Below are 14,396 nucleotides of genomic sequence, written 5' to 3' on the forward strand. Positions count from 1 at the left end.
TGCGCGTGTGTGCGTGCGTGCGCATCTTCACCTGTGTGTGTGTGTGTGTGTGTGTGTGTGTGTGTGTGTGTGTGTGTGTGTGTGTGTGTGTGTGTGTGTGTGTGTGTGTGTGTGTGTGTGTGTGTGTGTGTGTGTGTGTGTGTGTGTGTGTGTGTGTGTGTGTGTGTGTGTGTGTGTGTGTGTGTGTGTGTTCAAATACAACAATCCTCTGAGCTTTTCATCAGTATTCTATGGAAAGTGATATTTCAGGAGGGATTGTGTTTCATCAAGAACCGACCAATAGATGAGCAGCAACGGAATCACATGAGAGACAGTTTGAAACCAGATTAAATTCACACGTTTTATTGACAAATATCAGGTTAAAACTCGGTTTGACGGAACAATACTGACAGATTTGTGCAAACGTCAAACATCATAGTTTCACCTTTAATAAATTATTCTGCAGCTTTTCTTTGTGTTGATGATTCTGTTGGTTCTCAGGCGTGTTGAGACCACAGGAAGCGATCGCATCGTTCCAACATGGTTTGGATGGTCGCCCTGGAACACAAACAAAGAATCGTCACCTTTTATTCATCGTGGTCTCGACCGGTGTGTCGTAGATTTCTTGTTCGTGAACTTAATTATTTAATGTATAAAACGTGTCTAAAAGAAACTCTGGATAGTTTTTCTGGTCAGACGTTTCAATGAGGGAACCGTGAGACAAAAATGTAATAATGAAAGATAACTTTTGTAAATTCTGTTCATTCAAATGTATATCATTATAGTAATAAACATTAAAACGAACAATAAAATTCATTGTTATTAAAAAGAAATGTATAAATTAAATAAAAAGGTGAGGATGTCAGCAAGAAGAAGAAAAGAATGTTATTGAGGAAATAAGTAAACGAAACATACGTTAAGATTCAAAGATAAAAAAAATGTATCGTGCAATAAAATATTTCTGACATTTGTTCTTATTTTGTCCTTTTTATTGAAGCATTTTGTTCCTATAATTTATATATAAATTGAGAGAATTAGAAAACTTTTGAAAATAAAAAAAACAACATTTTTGAACATAGTTTCATGTTCTTGTTTTTTTTAATAAAGATAGATAGAAGAATAATATAAATTCAATTTTGTTTGCCAATTTTATTTTGACGTAATTACACCTTAAAATTATGCTATAAACCAAAATGCTAAACATTTTAAACGTGTCATTTATTGTCTTATTCTTGGTCCTTCATGCCTTCACAACAGTCAAGTGTCGTCCACTCACCGCTGCCTCTTCTCAGTCACTCTCAACAGTTCACACACCAGCTTGGCATGAGGCGACAGCACCATCTGGACCTCGCACTCCTTCAGGACCTCCAGAGCCCGATCGGGGCCGACGGTCTGAGCCAGCATCAAGGTCAGATTCTCCAGGTCCACCTTCCCTCTGCCGTCAGCGGAACCGTTCATCATCGGACCTCCTCCGTTCATCCCCGTGGACTCCTGTGACCCCGCGCCGCCGCCCCCCCGACACAACCGGATCAGCAGCTTCCACTCGTCCAGAGACTCCGGCTTCAGGCCTGGAGCGACAAACGTGTTTCCGTCTGGCAACTTGTGGTTTGCGTCGCGTAGACCCACCTTGAGGTTCCTCTAACAGAGTGATGTCGTCCAGCAGACAGACGGTGGAGAACGCTTCCGGGCGGAGCTGCAGTTGCCGACAGAGCGCGAGGTAACCCGTCCAGTACCTGAACACACCACAGCCAGAGTGACTTCTGGATCCATTTGGGTGACTTGCCCGGTTCTGGTACCCGTGACTGCGGCAGCTGTCGGCCATCTTCTGCTTGGAGGTCAAGTCTGCAGGAAGTTGGATCAGCAGCGACAGCAGGCGTCCGTATCCCCAGCTGAAGCGATGCGAGTGCCACCTGCAGGGGGCGCCAGACGTTGGGAAGAAAATGCCTCGAAAAAAACAAAAAGGACGACGGACTCGTACCTGGGCTGTCCGTCCGAGGTCATAGTGTCACATCGCTGTGGTGCATCATGGGTAAGCGCCAGCTCCAGCCAATCGTGTTGCAGCGACTGTGGTTCGAGGAGCGACCGTAAGAACGACGACCTGCGACGGAACGAGACGTCAAAGTCGACTCGTCCCGAGTGAGTCGAGAGAAGTCGAGAGTGACACCTGTCGTCCTCGGGCTGAGCCTGCACCAGGTTGTCCAGGTACGCCAGGAAGTGGCGGCGTCCAGCCATGAGGGTGACGTCGGCGGGGGTGATGGCGGGGTGGAACTGAGGGATGGATCGCAGCGCCGCCTCCCCGTGCTTCTCGTACAGCCTGGACAGAGACTCGTGATCCAGACCCGCACGTGCGCCGACAGGGCAGAGTGTTTACCTGTGCAGGTGTGCCAGGAGAGACGGGGAGCTCCAGGGCTGAAGTTCCCTCAGAAAACGTAGCGACCTCTGAAGGTCTCCTCTCTGAATCACCTCCACTACTTTACTGGACTGAGTGACGTCTGCAGAGAAAAGAAACCTTCAGGAAACTGACAAAAATATTTTTAATCTAATAAAAGTGTAAGAAAGATTCCAGATTATTTTTCTTTATAACTCGACACCTTTTTTAACATTTGAAAAACAACATTATATAGACATTCAATTTCAACACACATAGTTATCTCCTTGGCAGGGGTAAATATGCAAATGTATTATTTAGAATATAATTTTGATCAATTATTAAGAACGCTCATTTTTTTTAAGCTTTTTTTTCCAAACCTTATAAGAATAAAAGATCTTTCTTTTGAAACACTATTAGAAATGTTAATTTAAGGGAATTTTTCTTTTCTTTTATGATCGGAAAAAATGATTTTTCTTTTCAGATTTTTTAACATTTCAGAAAATCTCATTTTCAAAGTTTCGCCAAAGTTTATTTGTGTTCACTTAGACCGGAACTTTGGTTTTGCAACATTATATTCATTTTAATAAACATTCATTTTTAGCATTTTTTTCCCCCAAACTTCGATATTTAAGCCATTCACGTTGTGGCCGTAATGTTGACCTAGTAAACATAACTTATTTTTTAATTCACAGACTTGAACCTCAGTCCTCGGTAAAGAAGCAAAGGTTGGTTGAACTGAAATCAACAAAAACGGGAAACCGGAAGTTCATATTTAACATTTGTTTTGACGAGTCTCACCGAGCATGGCCTCGATGAAGGAGCGCTTCACCTCCAGCAGGGGGCAGAGCAGAGTCATCCGTCCGACGCGTTCCTGGTCCAGCAGGAAGAAGTAACGACGCAGGAATGTGTCGCAGCTCAACTCTCGACTCTCGGGCTGGTTGCCGAAGCAGCTGAGTTCTATGTGGAGTGTGGCCAGCTGAGTCAGATCCGCCTGGAGGTCTGATGGTAAAGACGCAGGAGGAACCGCTCGAATCAGTTCTGGTGTGTTGATCCGGGTCACGCTGGTCTGATCGTCCTCGGTGAGCCGTGGCGGGATCTCTGACTCCTCCGGGACGGCAGCATCTTCAAACTGTCCCGAGGACGTCTGGGCGTCTTTATCCCAGCGCCGCTCTTCAGGCGCGTCCACGTCCGAGGAGCCCGAGGCAGACAAAGAACTCTCTGTGGGACCCAGGACTCGCTCCAGGACCGGCACCCACTCCAGCAGAGCCTCTTTCAAACAGACGGGATCCAGGAGGATGGTTGGATCTTGAGTCTGCCGCCTGTCGGATCAAAAACGTGAGCAGGGCCAGAAAAGGAGACATGTTGGGGGTCCGGTACTCACAGAGCTCTCTCTGTGGCGGACCGGAGCTCCAGCAGGTCCGCCTCCGTGCTGGACATCTCATCGTAAGACCTGCAGACCCAGAGAAGTCCCCTCATGAACTGTGGTGCAGGTCAGTCATTTACAAAAACTACACTTTTCAATATTGAGATTATTTAAAATAATAAGGAATTTAACATATCAATAAAGAAATGATTTCATTTGATTATTTAAAAAAATAGTTGAATGCTTTAAAAATGCACATGTTAAATAAACAAAAGTTGAATCATTAAAAATGCTAAATTAAATCATTTAATAATCCAACGCACTGATAAACTTCCTCAGACCAAATGTATTCAGAACTTAATACTAGTGACTGCAACAGGAAAATACTGTTTATTATAGTTTATTTAATGTACCTCTAGATGTTTTACACACAAAAAAAAACAAAAGTATAAAAAAAGATGTTTCACTCACTCATTTTCGATCTCCTCCGTGAACGTCGCAGCAGTTACCGATGTCTCTCCTGATGCGAGGTCGGGGCGCGGCCGGAGGTCAGAGTTCATCTGGAGGGTGTTGATCTTCTCTGTGGTCTTCTTCACAAAACTAGAAACACTGAGGAGAGAGAGAATCCAACCACATAGCGAGATCTTCTTCAGTCTTGAGGGTGAAACAAACATGTCGGGTTCATAGGAAAGAGGAAGAGAGACTGAGCGTTTCATCTGTCAGACGTTCCTTCACCTGTCTTTGACGGCCTGCAGCGCGATGCGAGGAGGCTTCGCTCGGAAGGAGAGCGGGAGGTGGAACGGCAGGCCCTGGTCGGACCGGACTCCCTCCATGCGCTCATGGTTGTGCAGATCTAAACCACAATTTTGGACAAAGGCCAACAGATGGATGGAGCAAACAAAAGGTGTGATGAGGTGGAGAAGTAGAAAAGCAGTAACTGGGCGACTGACGGAGGGAAACAAACGATTAAAAAAAAAAAAAAAAAAAGGACCAGGATGGTGATGTGTGCGTGATTCAATGGCACAGGAAAGAAGGAAAAGTATCAAGATATGATGTCTTATTAAAAAAAACAACATTCTTTTTCTATATAACTTCCATCACAATGTGTCTTTGTGGAGTCACTAATCTAGAAGAGACAAAAGTGTGACCATTTACTGTCTTTATGAAGATGAGAACAATTATAGGGTTCTTGTTTTAGGACTTTTGCTCTACATTTTTGCAATTATTTATTTCCTCTTAAAGCGATTTACGCAAATTCAAAAGAATATTTGAAATAAGGTAAAACTTTATTTATTGATCCCTCAGGAGGTCTCCTTCGGGGAATTGTTTAAAATGAATAATAAATAAATGAATAAATGACAGTGCTTTTATATCACACTAAAAAATATTAAAGATATATAAACAACAATGAAATAAGTTACGTCTTCAGAGAAAAGAAACTTCAGAAAACTGACAAAAATATAGTTTTTATTCTCATAAACTGAAGTGTAAAAAAGATTCCAATACAAGGTTATTTTTCTCAACACCTTTTTTAACATTTGAAACACAATTAACATTCAATTTCAACACACATATTTATCTCCTTGGCAGGGGTAAATATGCAAATGTTTTATTTAGAACATAATTTGTATCCATTATTAAGAAAGCTCATTTAAGCTTTTTTTTCAAACCTTTGCGAATGAAAAAATTTTGTTTTTTTTCAAAGAGTTTAGTTTTCAAAATGCTGACACTTTTTTGTAAAACTATAAGAAACGTTTATTTTAAGGAATTTTCTTTTATTTTAAGGTTGAATCATTTATTTATTTATTTGAGATCTCAGAAAATACCCATTTTCAAAGTTTATTTGTTTTCACATGGTCAACTTGAACCATATTTGAAATTAAGGTGTTTTTATATCAGTCTAAAAAATATTAAAGCTATATAAACAACAGTAAAATAACAATTGTTTCTCTCTACTTTGTGCTCTATGTCCCCTCACTATATAAAATGTGGCCCCTGAGGAATTTGAACTGTCCACCACTGATGTAGTCAATTGTTTTCTAAGGTATTATAAGGAAATCTTCTTAATGAAAACTGAAAATCCATAAATCTAATAAAGAAAGGATACAACTTAAAAATAACATCCAACACAACCTGATATTCCTCTTGTCTAAACACATCTGTGGCACAAGATAGTTGCAGCTACACAACACTTGATCAATGGTGCTTAGTAAGGAAACAAACAAACTTGTCTTTTCTTGTTCCTACAGACTTCAACGTCCTGATCTTACCAGGATCCACTTGATCGTCGTCCTGAACGAAACTAAAATCTTTCAGCCGCTCCTCCTCCGACATGGAGTGATTGATGAACGAGCCGGTCTCTTCGTCCGACTGACTTCCTCTGCGGCTGATCACGCGGTAGATTCCACAGTCCAGCACGTTGAAGCTGTCCTGTGAGATCAATTCATGTGTTAGCGATACAAGCACACGAGCAAACAGCTCTTCAAACTGTGGACACTCGCATGAGAGGAGATGCTGCTTCTGCGGCTGCTGGATGCAGAGTCCAGAGGCTCCAGCTTGGCGATCACTTCCTCCAGCTGACCCAACAGCTGGTGGTTGGCGCTGGTGCTGAGTTGGGACTTGAGGTTTTCCAGGCGGTCAATCGGCGTGGACTTCCTGGCCTGGATTTTTTTTTAAAATCAAACACAAACACACTTGGCTCATTTATGAGGCAGAGAAAGAGTTCCAACTCCACACCATCTGTAACCAGACATACTGTCATATGATACTTAATTCACTTAAAGTGTAATTGTATGTCGTAATCTACGCCTTAAATATAACCCTTTAGTGTAGGAGCGTCAAACACACAAGGAGACAAAATCTTGACCAAGTTCTGGGCCAAATAAATGATTATTCTCAGTATTATCTTGATCTTTAAAGTATGTACTTTTTTTGAGTATTGTTTTGATTGTTTAAGCGCTTTGTGACCCTGGTCTCGAAAAGCGCTATATAAATAAATATTACTTACTTACTTACTTATTTACCAAGAGGAAGAATGGCAGTATTCTGTATTCTGTTTTAACTGTAGTAACAAGGATATATTCGTAGTATTCGTAAGTACTTGACTCTGGTGTTGCAGAATTTACAGACCACATGACTCTTGACGAAGTTGTAACTACTTTCATTATTTTTCAAACCAAAATATGTCCAAACATCAGCTTTAAAAGCGGCTGGAGTCCACTGTATCCTCTCGTCCTCAGTCATCGCTGGGATCTCACAGGATTTCATTGTTTCTTAAGCCGCAGACGAAGTAATGACTGCTGCCATCTTGCAGTCAGATGTTTAATTGCAACACAAATATTAACATTGTAAATATTTGCATGTTAATTGTAAATACAAATATTTGATGATTTGTACACAATTTATTGAAATATAAATTACCATAATAAAACAATATTTAAAAGCAAACAAGATACAAAAAACACATTTTTTTTTATAGATACAGTGCTGTTGAAAATTGATACATCTTTAAAAAGTGTATCAATTACCTTTTACACCAGTAAACTTTGTTTGTCCACCTTCAAATACATTCAATGAATTACTTCTACATAAGTAAGTAAGTAAGTAATTTTTATTTATATAGCGCTTTTCCAGACCAGGGTCACAAAGCGCTTAAACAATCAAAACAATATTCAATAAAGTATATACTTTAAAGATCAAGATAAAACTGATAACACAACAGGAGTTCCAGAAAAATCAAGGAAAAGCCTCTGACTATTCTGGATGTGTGTGTATAATTGTTGACATTGGCAGCATATCTTAAACATCTGAGAGCAGCGCTTGAACGCATCCTCACCCTGCTGGTGATGATGGTGTGCTGGAACATGACGCAGACGGCAGCGGCCAGCAGCCAGGACTCGCGGCGCAGCAGCCGCTCCACACATCGCTCGGCGGACAAGAGAGACACGTGGGACAGACGACCGCTGCTGTGCAGACAGAAGAGCTCGCTGCGGTACGTCACTACGTCCACCAGATCTGAGGATTCAATAAAAGACAATTCTATTCGCAACTTCAGGTTGATTTTAATAGCCTCTGATAATACGGATGAATTTGAAACTTGTCAATCAAGTCATTATCAAGGACAAAGAAAGAAACCATTTCCCATAATGCAACAGGGGAATTGCTTTGACCAATCAATGTGATGTTTTTTGTTATAAATCGAACAGTTAAAGGAGGTTTAAAAACATTATACAGTAAATATATTATCCTGCAATGTATTGGTTCTCTAATCATAAAGATTACAAATATGAAAACGCACAAGTAGAGTTTAAACATTTTAATAAAATCAATGTATTTATTTCCTTCCATTAAAGTTAAATATTCTAATTCTTCATCAAACATTAGAATCCCTTATTAGTCCCGCGAGGGGAAATTCGGTAGTGCTTTTGACAGCCATTCACACATACTGATGGGAGTAGGCTGCACACCTGCGCCAAGTCTACCATCAGGAGCAATCAGGGTAAAGTGTCTTGCTCAGGGACACAACGACACAAGCTTGTCTGGAGCTGGGATTGAACCTGCAACCTTTTGGACTGCAGGCAACCACTCTACCATCTGAGCTATAGGCCTAAAGTAACCCCAGTGAAATAAAGGATAGAAAATAAATAATCTATTTATTCCTTTTATCCAGTCATGGACATTGTGGTGATGACGGTCAAGATTAAAAATGAGTAATAAAACACGTCTTTTTCTTGATTAAAGTACAATTCTTCTTGTATTTACTTTGACTAACATGCAGACTCGAACAAACCTTTGACTTCGGTCCACAGAAGAACCTGGCCGTTGTGAGGTGTGAAGATAAATATGGCCGAATCCGTCCACGTCAGTAGATTTTGGTCTCTTAACAAACAAAACAATAAATAGATAAAGTTTCTTGAGAAAATGCAGTTTCATATCAAGTGTCATGACGGTAGTTACCCAAAGTAGAGCAGTTTGGGAAAAGCCAGCGACTGTGGACTTCTGTTGCTTTGATTGTAGTGCGGCTCGTTTCTGCAGGCGATTCAAAAAAAACTTTATTTAAACTGATCTTATTCACGTGGGAGAACAATCAAGTGAACCTGAAGGTGATGAGAGGCAGCGGCGTGCAGGCGAGCAGCTGTTTGAACTGATGTGTGCTCAGGACGTCACCGTTGAAACTGGCTTCCCAAATTCTAGAGCCGGGTCTGGCGCAGTAGAGCAGAGGAGGTTGACCCGCCAGGAGTCCTTTGTTCTGAGGGAAGAAACAAGCTCCGAACTCGCCGTCGCGCTCCTTGTGTCCGACCCGCCAGAACTTCTCCCTGAAAGGGTTTGTTACGAGTCAGTTAGTGATCGGGTCTGCAGACATTCAGGTCTCGGCGCTCACTTCTCTGTGTCACAAAGATAGACTCGGCTTAGAGACGACACCAGCAGACGACCCTCTTGGTACCCGAGCTGAACCACTTTAGAGTCCACAGTGGCAACAGTCTGCACAGGAAATATGACGAATGCAGAGCCCTGGAAGCACATGTTGGACTTTTAATGGAAGTAGTAAAGAAACGAATGAATCAAATATGTTATTGATGATAATACAATCATGTATACATTTGCACAGTGGTTTTACTTTTTTATAACAAACAAACTCGTACAATTGAATACAACAAAAGTTATTGAAACATTTAAGATAGCAGTGAAAGAGGAAAGAATGGCAGAGAAAAATAATCAAAACCATATATTCAAAATAATATTAAATGTGTATAAAGCATAAACAACAAGCAAACTCAGGTGTGAAGACATTAAATAAGCACAATTAAACTTCTACAAGTATACATACATTCAAATATATATATATATATATATATATATAAAAGCATCCAAGTGAATACTCTTAATATCCAATCCTATCTCATTGTGACCCTGGTCTAGAAAGGCGCTATATAAATAGAGATTATTATTATTATTATTATTGATCCTTTAACTGCTGCCATCTAGCGGTTGGAAGTTTAATCGCAACACAAAAATTAGCTAAGAAATTAAATATTTTGCATTTTAAAAGTGAATAAAAATAAAACTGATTTGATTTGTACACACTTATACAGCATATATAGTATATACTATTTAACAATATATATATATAAATATATATATATAAACTTTCTTTACTTTTGAGACAACTGTCAGGCCACATAAAATGACTTGGGATTCCTTCCCCCTCCTCACCCCTTAAAACACCTTATCAAGTCGACACCTACTACATTTGACCTTGTGTTTATTTATTAGTCATGTGTTTTTATTTCCTGTCGGTAATTCACCAAAGTATGAAGTGAAAAACTTTAAACTTTTAAAAGGTGAAGGACTGTGCAGCAAAGTTTTCTGAAGAACTCACAGATATTACAAGTGGTTTCTATCCGGCCCCTAGTGAGTTATACTTTAAAAATAAACTCGTCGGCTTTACCTTTCCAAGCTTGGAGGAGGCTCCACGAAGGCAGGACACTTTGCCTCCCGAGTCCCCGACGAAGACTCTGAGCACGCTGGTGTCCCAGCACAGGGCGGTAACAGCATGACCTCTGTGCTCCCAGGACGTGCTCACTCTCTCCGGACGTCCTCGTCGCTCCAAGTGCAGCTCCCAGATCACCACCAGCCCGTGACTGGACACAGAGACGCAAGGAAGCCACAGCAATTCATTATTATTATTGAAATAAGCTTTGGAACGATCTTCCTCTCTCTTTGCGCTTGATGGATCTACTGACTCCTTTAAGAAACATCTTAAGACGTTTCTATTTGTTCAGGCTTTTCCTTGAATTTCTCGAACTCCTGTGTTGTTCTCAGTATTTATCTTGATCTTTAAAGTATGTACTTTTTTGAGTATTGTTTTGATTGTTTAAGCGCTTTGTGACCCTGGTCTCGAAAAACGCTATATAAATAAATATTACTTACTTACTTACTTACTTACAACTACATTCATAGAAACGACAAAGGATTAAATAGATACAAAGCTTGATCCTTTAATACAGGTTTTTATGATGATAATACTGGGACAATCGAGCGGTTTATTTTTATTTAACAATAATACTTTTCGTGTGAATCATTCTAAAAATATATAAGTTTCACTTTATCTCAACTACCGGTACATTAAAAAAACTGCTCAGGATTGGCAGTTTCTGCAAAAGCTGGTCAAGTCTAACAGTGAATTAAGAGAAGAAAGAGAGAAAAGGGAACCGAAAGAAGAGAGAACATGCAGCAGCCATGCATGAGTGACTCTGAAAGTTCTGATTCAATCAGAAAAGCTTGATTAAAAATGTAAACCCGAAAACAGTAGTAGGAGAAAAAAGAAAAAAAACCTTCAGGTAGTTGATTGATCGGTTGATTTAATGACAAGGTCAGATATAAAAAAAATGCCATGAATAAAATATGTAAAACAAATGCAAATAGAATCAGCTTTTATGACAAGTGTGTCATAATGTTGACACAAAAAATGAAATTGAATGCATTCCTCGTATGACAGTCACAAACCAGATGCGCAAAATATTCCCTGACCAGTTTTCAAGCATACCTTAATGCAACCGCTATGAAATCTTCATCATGTGGGCAGCAGGCCACGTGAGTAATGGATCCCTCCTAGAGACAAGAGAGTTTAAGTAGAGGAAAAATGGGGCTATTTTTGGGTTGAAATGTATGTGAAACTCTAGATCTGACCTTGTGAGTGAGGATGAGTCTCTGCTTCCAGCCTTCCCTCTGAATCAGGTGCAGTCCTCCTGCAGATGTTCCCAACGCCAGCCACTTCCTGGACACGGCCAAACTGGTGCACTTGTGACACAATAGTGGACATTAGAAACAACATGGATTTGGACTCAGTTTTACAAATATATACACGACTTGCAATGGAGATATAAGATCGAAATGTAGGTAAGTAAGTAAGTAATATTTATTTATATAGCGCTTTTCGAGACCAGGGTCACAAAGCGCTTAAACAATCAAAACAATACTCAAAAAAGTACATACTTTAAAGATCAAGATAATACTGAGAACAACACAGGAGTTCGAGAAATTCAAGGAAAAGCCTGAACAAATAGAAACGTCTTAAGATGTTTCTTAAAGGAGTCAGTAGATCCATCAAGTGCAAAGAGAGAGGAAGATCGTTCCAAAGCTTAGAAATCTTATGTCTCAAAGTATCAACAAAATAAAAATGTAATATAATAATTGACAAGTTAAGAGACATTTTTTTCATACATTTTATCAAGACATGGAACAGAAAACGGTACTGTATTATTATTATTATTTAAAAAACCTTTAACTTTGAAGAAAGTGACTTGCTTTGATTGTTAAGAAAAAAAGCCTAAAACAATGGAAAAATGAACATGTGATGAAACTAAAAAGACGTGAAACCCACCTTGAGCCTGCCAGAGTCCAGACGTAGTGTGGACAGAAGTGGATCCAGGCAGTCGAACTCAGCCAGAACATGAGTGTGGATCTCAGGTACGACCGGAACCGACGACATCTTCCCAGCAGAACCTCCACGACTGAGAGTGAGAGAGAACCAACATCAGTCACATACCTCGAGTCTTTCTGTTATGTGACAACTTGTGACTTCTCAGTGGCACATTCACTAGAAATTGAACACTGCTGACTTCACTTTAAGAAAATGTCCAGCCTGCTGCTTCACAAATGACTCTGTTACACATGTATTCCTAAAATAATAGCCGATATTAACAGAGAGATTAAGGAAAGACATGGGACTATATAGAGTATATAAGTGTTAAACTCAAATTAATAGATTTACGGATTCATATCATATCCAAAATGTTCACAATGATTTTTATCACATATTCCATTGATAAAGATCTAAGTAACAGTAAAAAGTAGTTATTATTGTCTTTTGAACACTATAAAATACTCACATTTATTTCTCTTCCCACTCGTTGTAGTATCATATACATGTTTTTTTAAAAGCTGACTAAAACTTATAAATTACATAATTATAAATATATAAAGAGTTTAAAAAAAACATAACTAAAAGTTTTAATACATTTAAAAAGTGTGTGAATAAATATCAAAATGTCAACATAAATAAATGATTTATAATTATATTTTTGTCCAAACAATATGGTGCCTTTCTGTATGTCTAATGTCTAAATAAATAAAAGAAAAAAAGTCTAAATAAATTAATAAATAAAAGAGGAAATGTATAAATACATAAATTAATGCTGAAAAACCAAAATACATAAATAATTAAATGAACAAAAAAAGAAAAGTCAAAGTGTATAAATAAATAAATGTAAATATAGATAGTAATAGCACTGCTCTTTGTCAAAAATAAAATCAGAAATAATTTATCTTATTTGACAGGTATTCAGACGTTATTATTTGATGTCATTTATTGTCCTTCATAGATATCTGATAGACCAATCAAGATATGAAATTGAGCCTTAGTTGAAATTGGTAAGGAATTTAAATGTTGTCACATAAAATATACGCAGTTTACACTGAGTCTGGTTGTGCTCGAGGTTTCTGCCTCCTAAAGGGACATTTTCCCTCACCACTATATTTTAACTGTTTATTGTTTTTGATTGTTCAAGTGCTTCGTGACCCTGGTCTAGAAAATAATTTAGAAATAACCTTTACTTGATCTTTAAAGTATGTACTTTTTTGAGTATTGTTTTGATTGTCTAAGCGCTTTGTGACCCTGGTCTCGAAAAGTGCTATATAAATAAATATTACTTACTTACTGTCACACTGTGATTCACTTATTGTTGATTCTCTTAGATCTTGTTATGATTTGACACTTTAAATTAAATGTAATTGAATTCTTCCTCTTACAACGTGTGTCAAACACAGACCTACTGAAAGATGAGATGTGTACACACACACACACACACACACACATGCACACACACACACACACGTGTCATTCTGAGGTTAAAGCTCTAGAGTAAACAAAATCAATTCCCAGGAAATCCTGCTAAACAAACACTAAAGGCCTCCTTGTCAGATGTATTTGTTTTATAAAGATTAAGTAGTTGACAAATTTAAAATACAATAAAACTAGTTTAACATGCGAGTCTGTATTAACTTATGCGACGATATGTGACTATAGTTTTATGGGAAATCCGTGTAGTTTAATAGACATTTGTATGTTGTATAGCTAAAATATATTGATTTTTAAAAATAATTCAATGAAGAAGTGAAAGTAAGTGAAACATCCAGAGAGGGGCGAGTCCAGCCTCGTCACGAGACCGAGTCTGGTGACTGATGTCGCGGCTAACACCTTTGACACCGACGAAGAGGTTTATAACATCACGTCAAGAATATTTTAATTCATAACGACACTTAAATGTTTATTTGAACTAAGCGTTCGGAGGTCCAGACAGTTCTACCCAGACACACTATCTCTAGATAGCATGAGCGGGGTGTTAGCATTCATGCTAGCTGGGTGACAGTTCCCGCGGTTCACGGAGTCAAGAGAAACTCACCCGGATATTTACGCCTTATGTCCGCATAGTTGTCGGAGAATCCTCGCCACACACTCCCGGCGTGAGTCAAGACCTGCCTCCGTGTTTTGACTGAGCTCTGACTCATAGGGTCGGACAACTTCCGACTTGTTCTCCTCCTCAGCTGATCGTGACTTCCTGCGTCAACGAACCGGGCATGACTCGCGCCAAGCATGTTTTCGTGTCATAAAGACGAGTCTTG

General features: G+C 39.2%; 1 protein-coding gene across 1 annotated transcript; it reads right to left on the reverse strand.

Annotated features, from left to right (window-relative positions):
• Positions 1 to 326: 326 nt before the first annotated feature.
• Positions 327 to 14,312, reverse strand: hps5 (HPS5 biogenesis of lysosomal organelles complex 2 subunit 2). The gene is made up of 23 exons (XM_087797003.1): positions 14,177 to 14,312; positions 12,097 to 12,226; positions 11,403 to 11,513; positions 11,260 to 11,324; positions 10,162 to 10,354; positions 9,094 to 9,224; positions 8,810 to 9,028; positions 8,670 to 8,741; positions 8,503 to 8,591; positions 7,549 to 7,727; positions 6,215 to 6,373; positions 5,984 to 6,143; positions 4,449 to 4,566; positions 4,185 to 4,322; positions 3,732 to 3,800; positions 3,149 to 3,669; positions 2,351 to 2,471; positions 2,144 to 2,293; positions 1,958 to 2,077; positions 1,776 to 1,889; positions 1,606 to 1,712; positions 1,256 to 1,547; positions 327 to 537 (listed from the first exon to the last, which is right to left on the reverse strand). The coding sequence occupies exons 2-23, from the start codon at positions 12,202 to 12,204 to the stop codon at positions 477 to 479; spliced, it is 3,297 nt and encodes a 1,098-aa protein (XP_087653129.1). The 5' UTR covers positions 12,205 to 12,226; positions 14,177 to 14,312; the 3' UTR covers positions 327 to 476.
• Positions 14,313 to 14,396: the final 84 nt, after the last annotated feature.

The sequence above is a fragment of the Callionymus lyra genome, chromosome 8, assembly GCF_982586985.1.
Source record: "Callionymus lyra chromosome 8, fCalLyr1.hap1.1, whole genome shotgun sequence".
Classification (NCBI taxonomy): domain Eukaryota; kingdom Metazoa; phylum Chordata; class Actinopteri; order Syngnathiformes; family Callionymidae; genus Callionymus; species Callionymus lyra.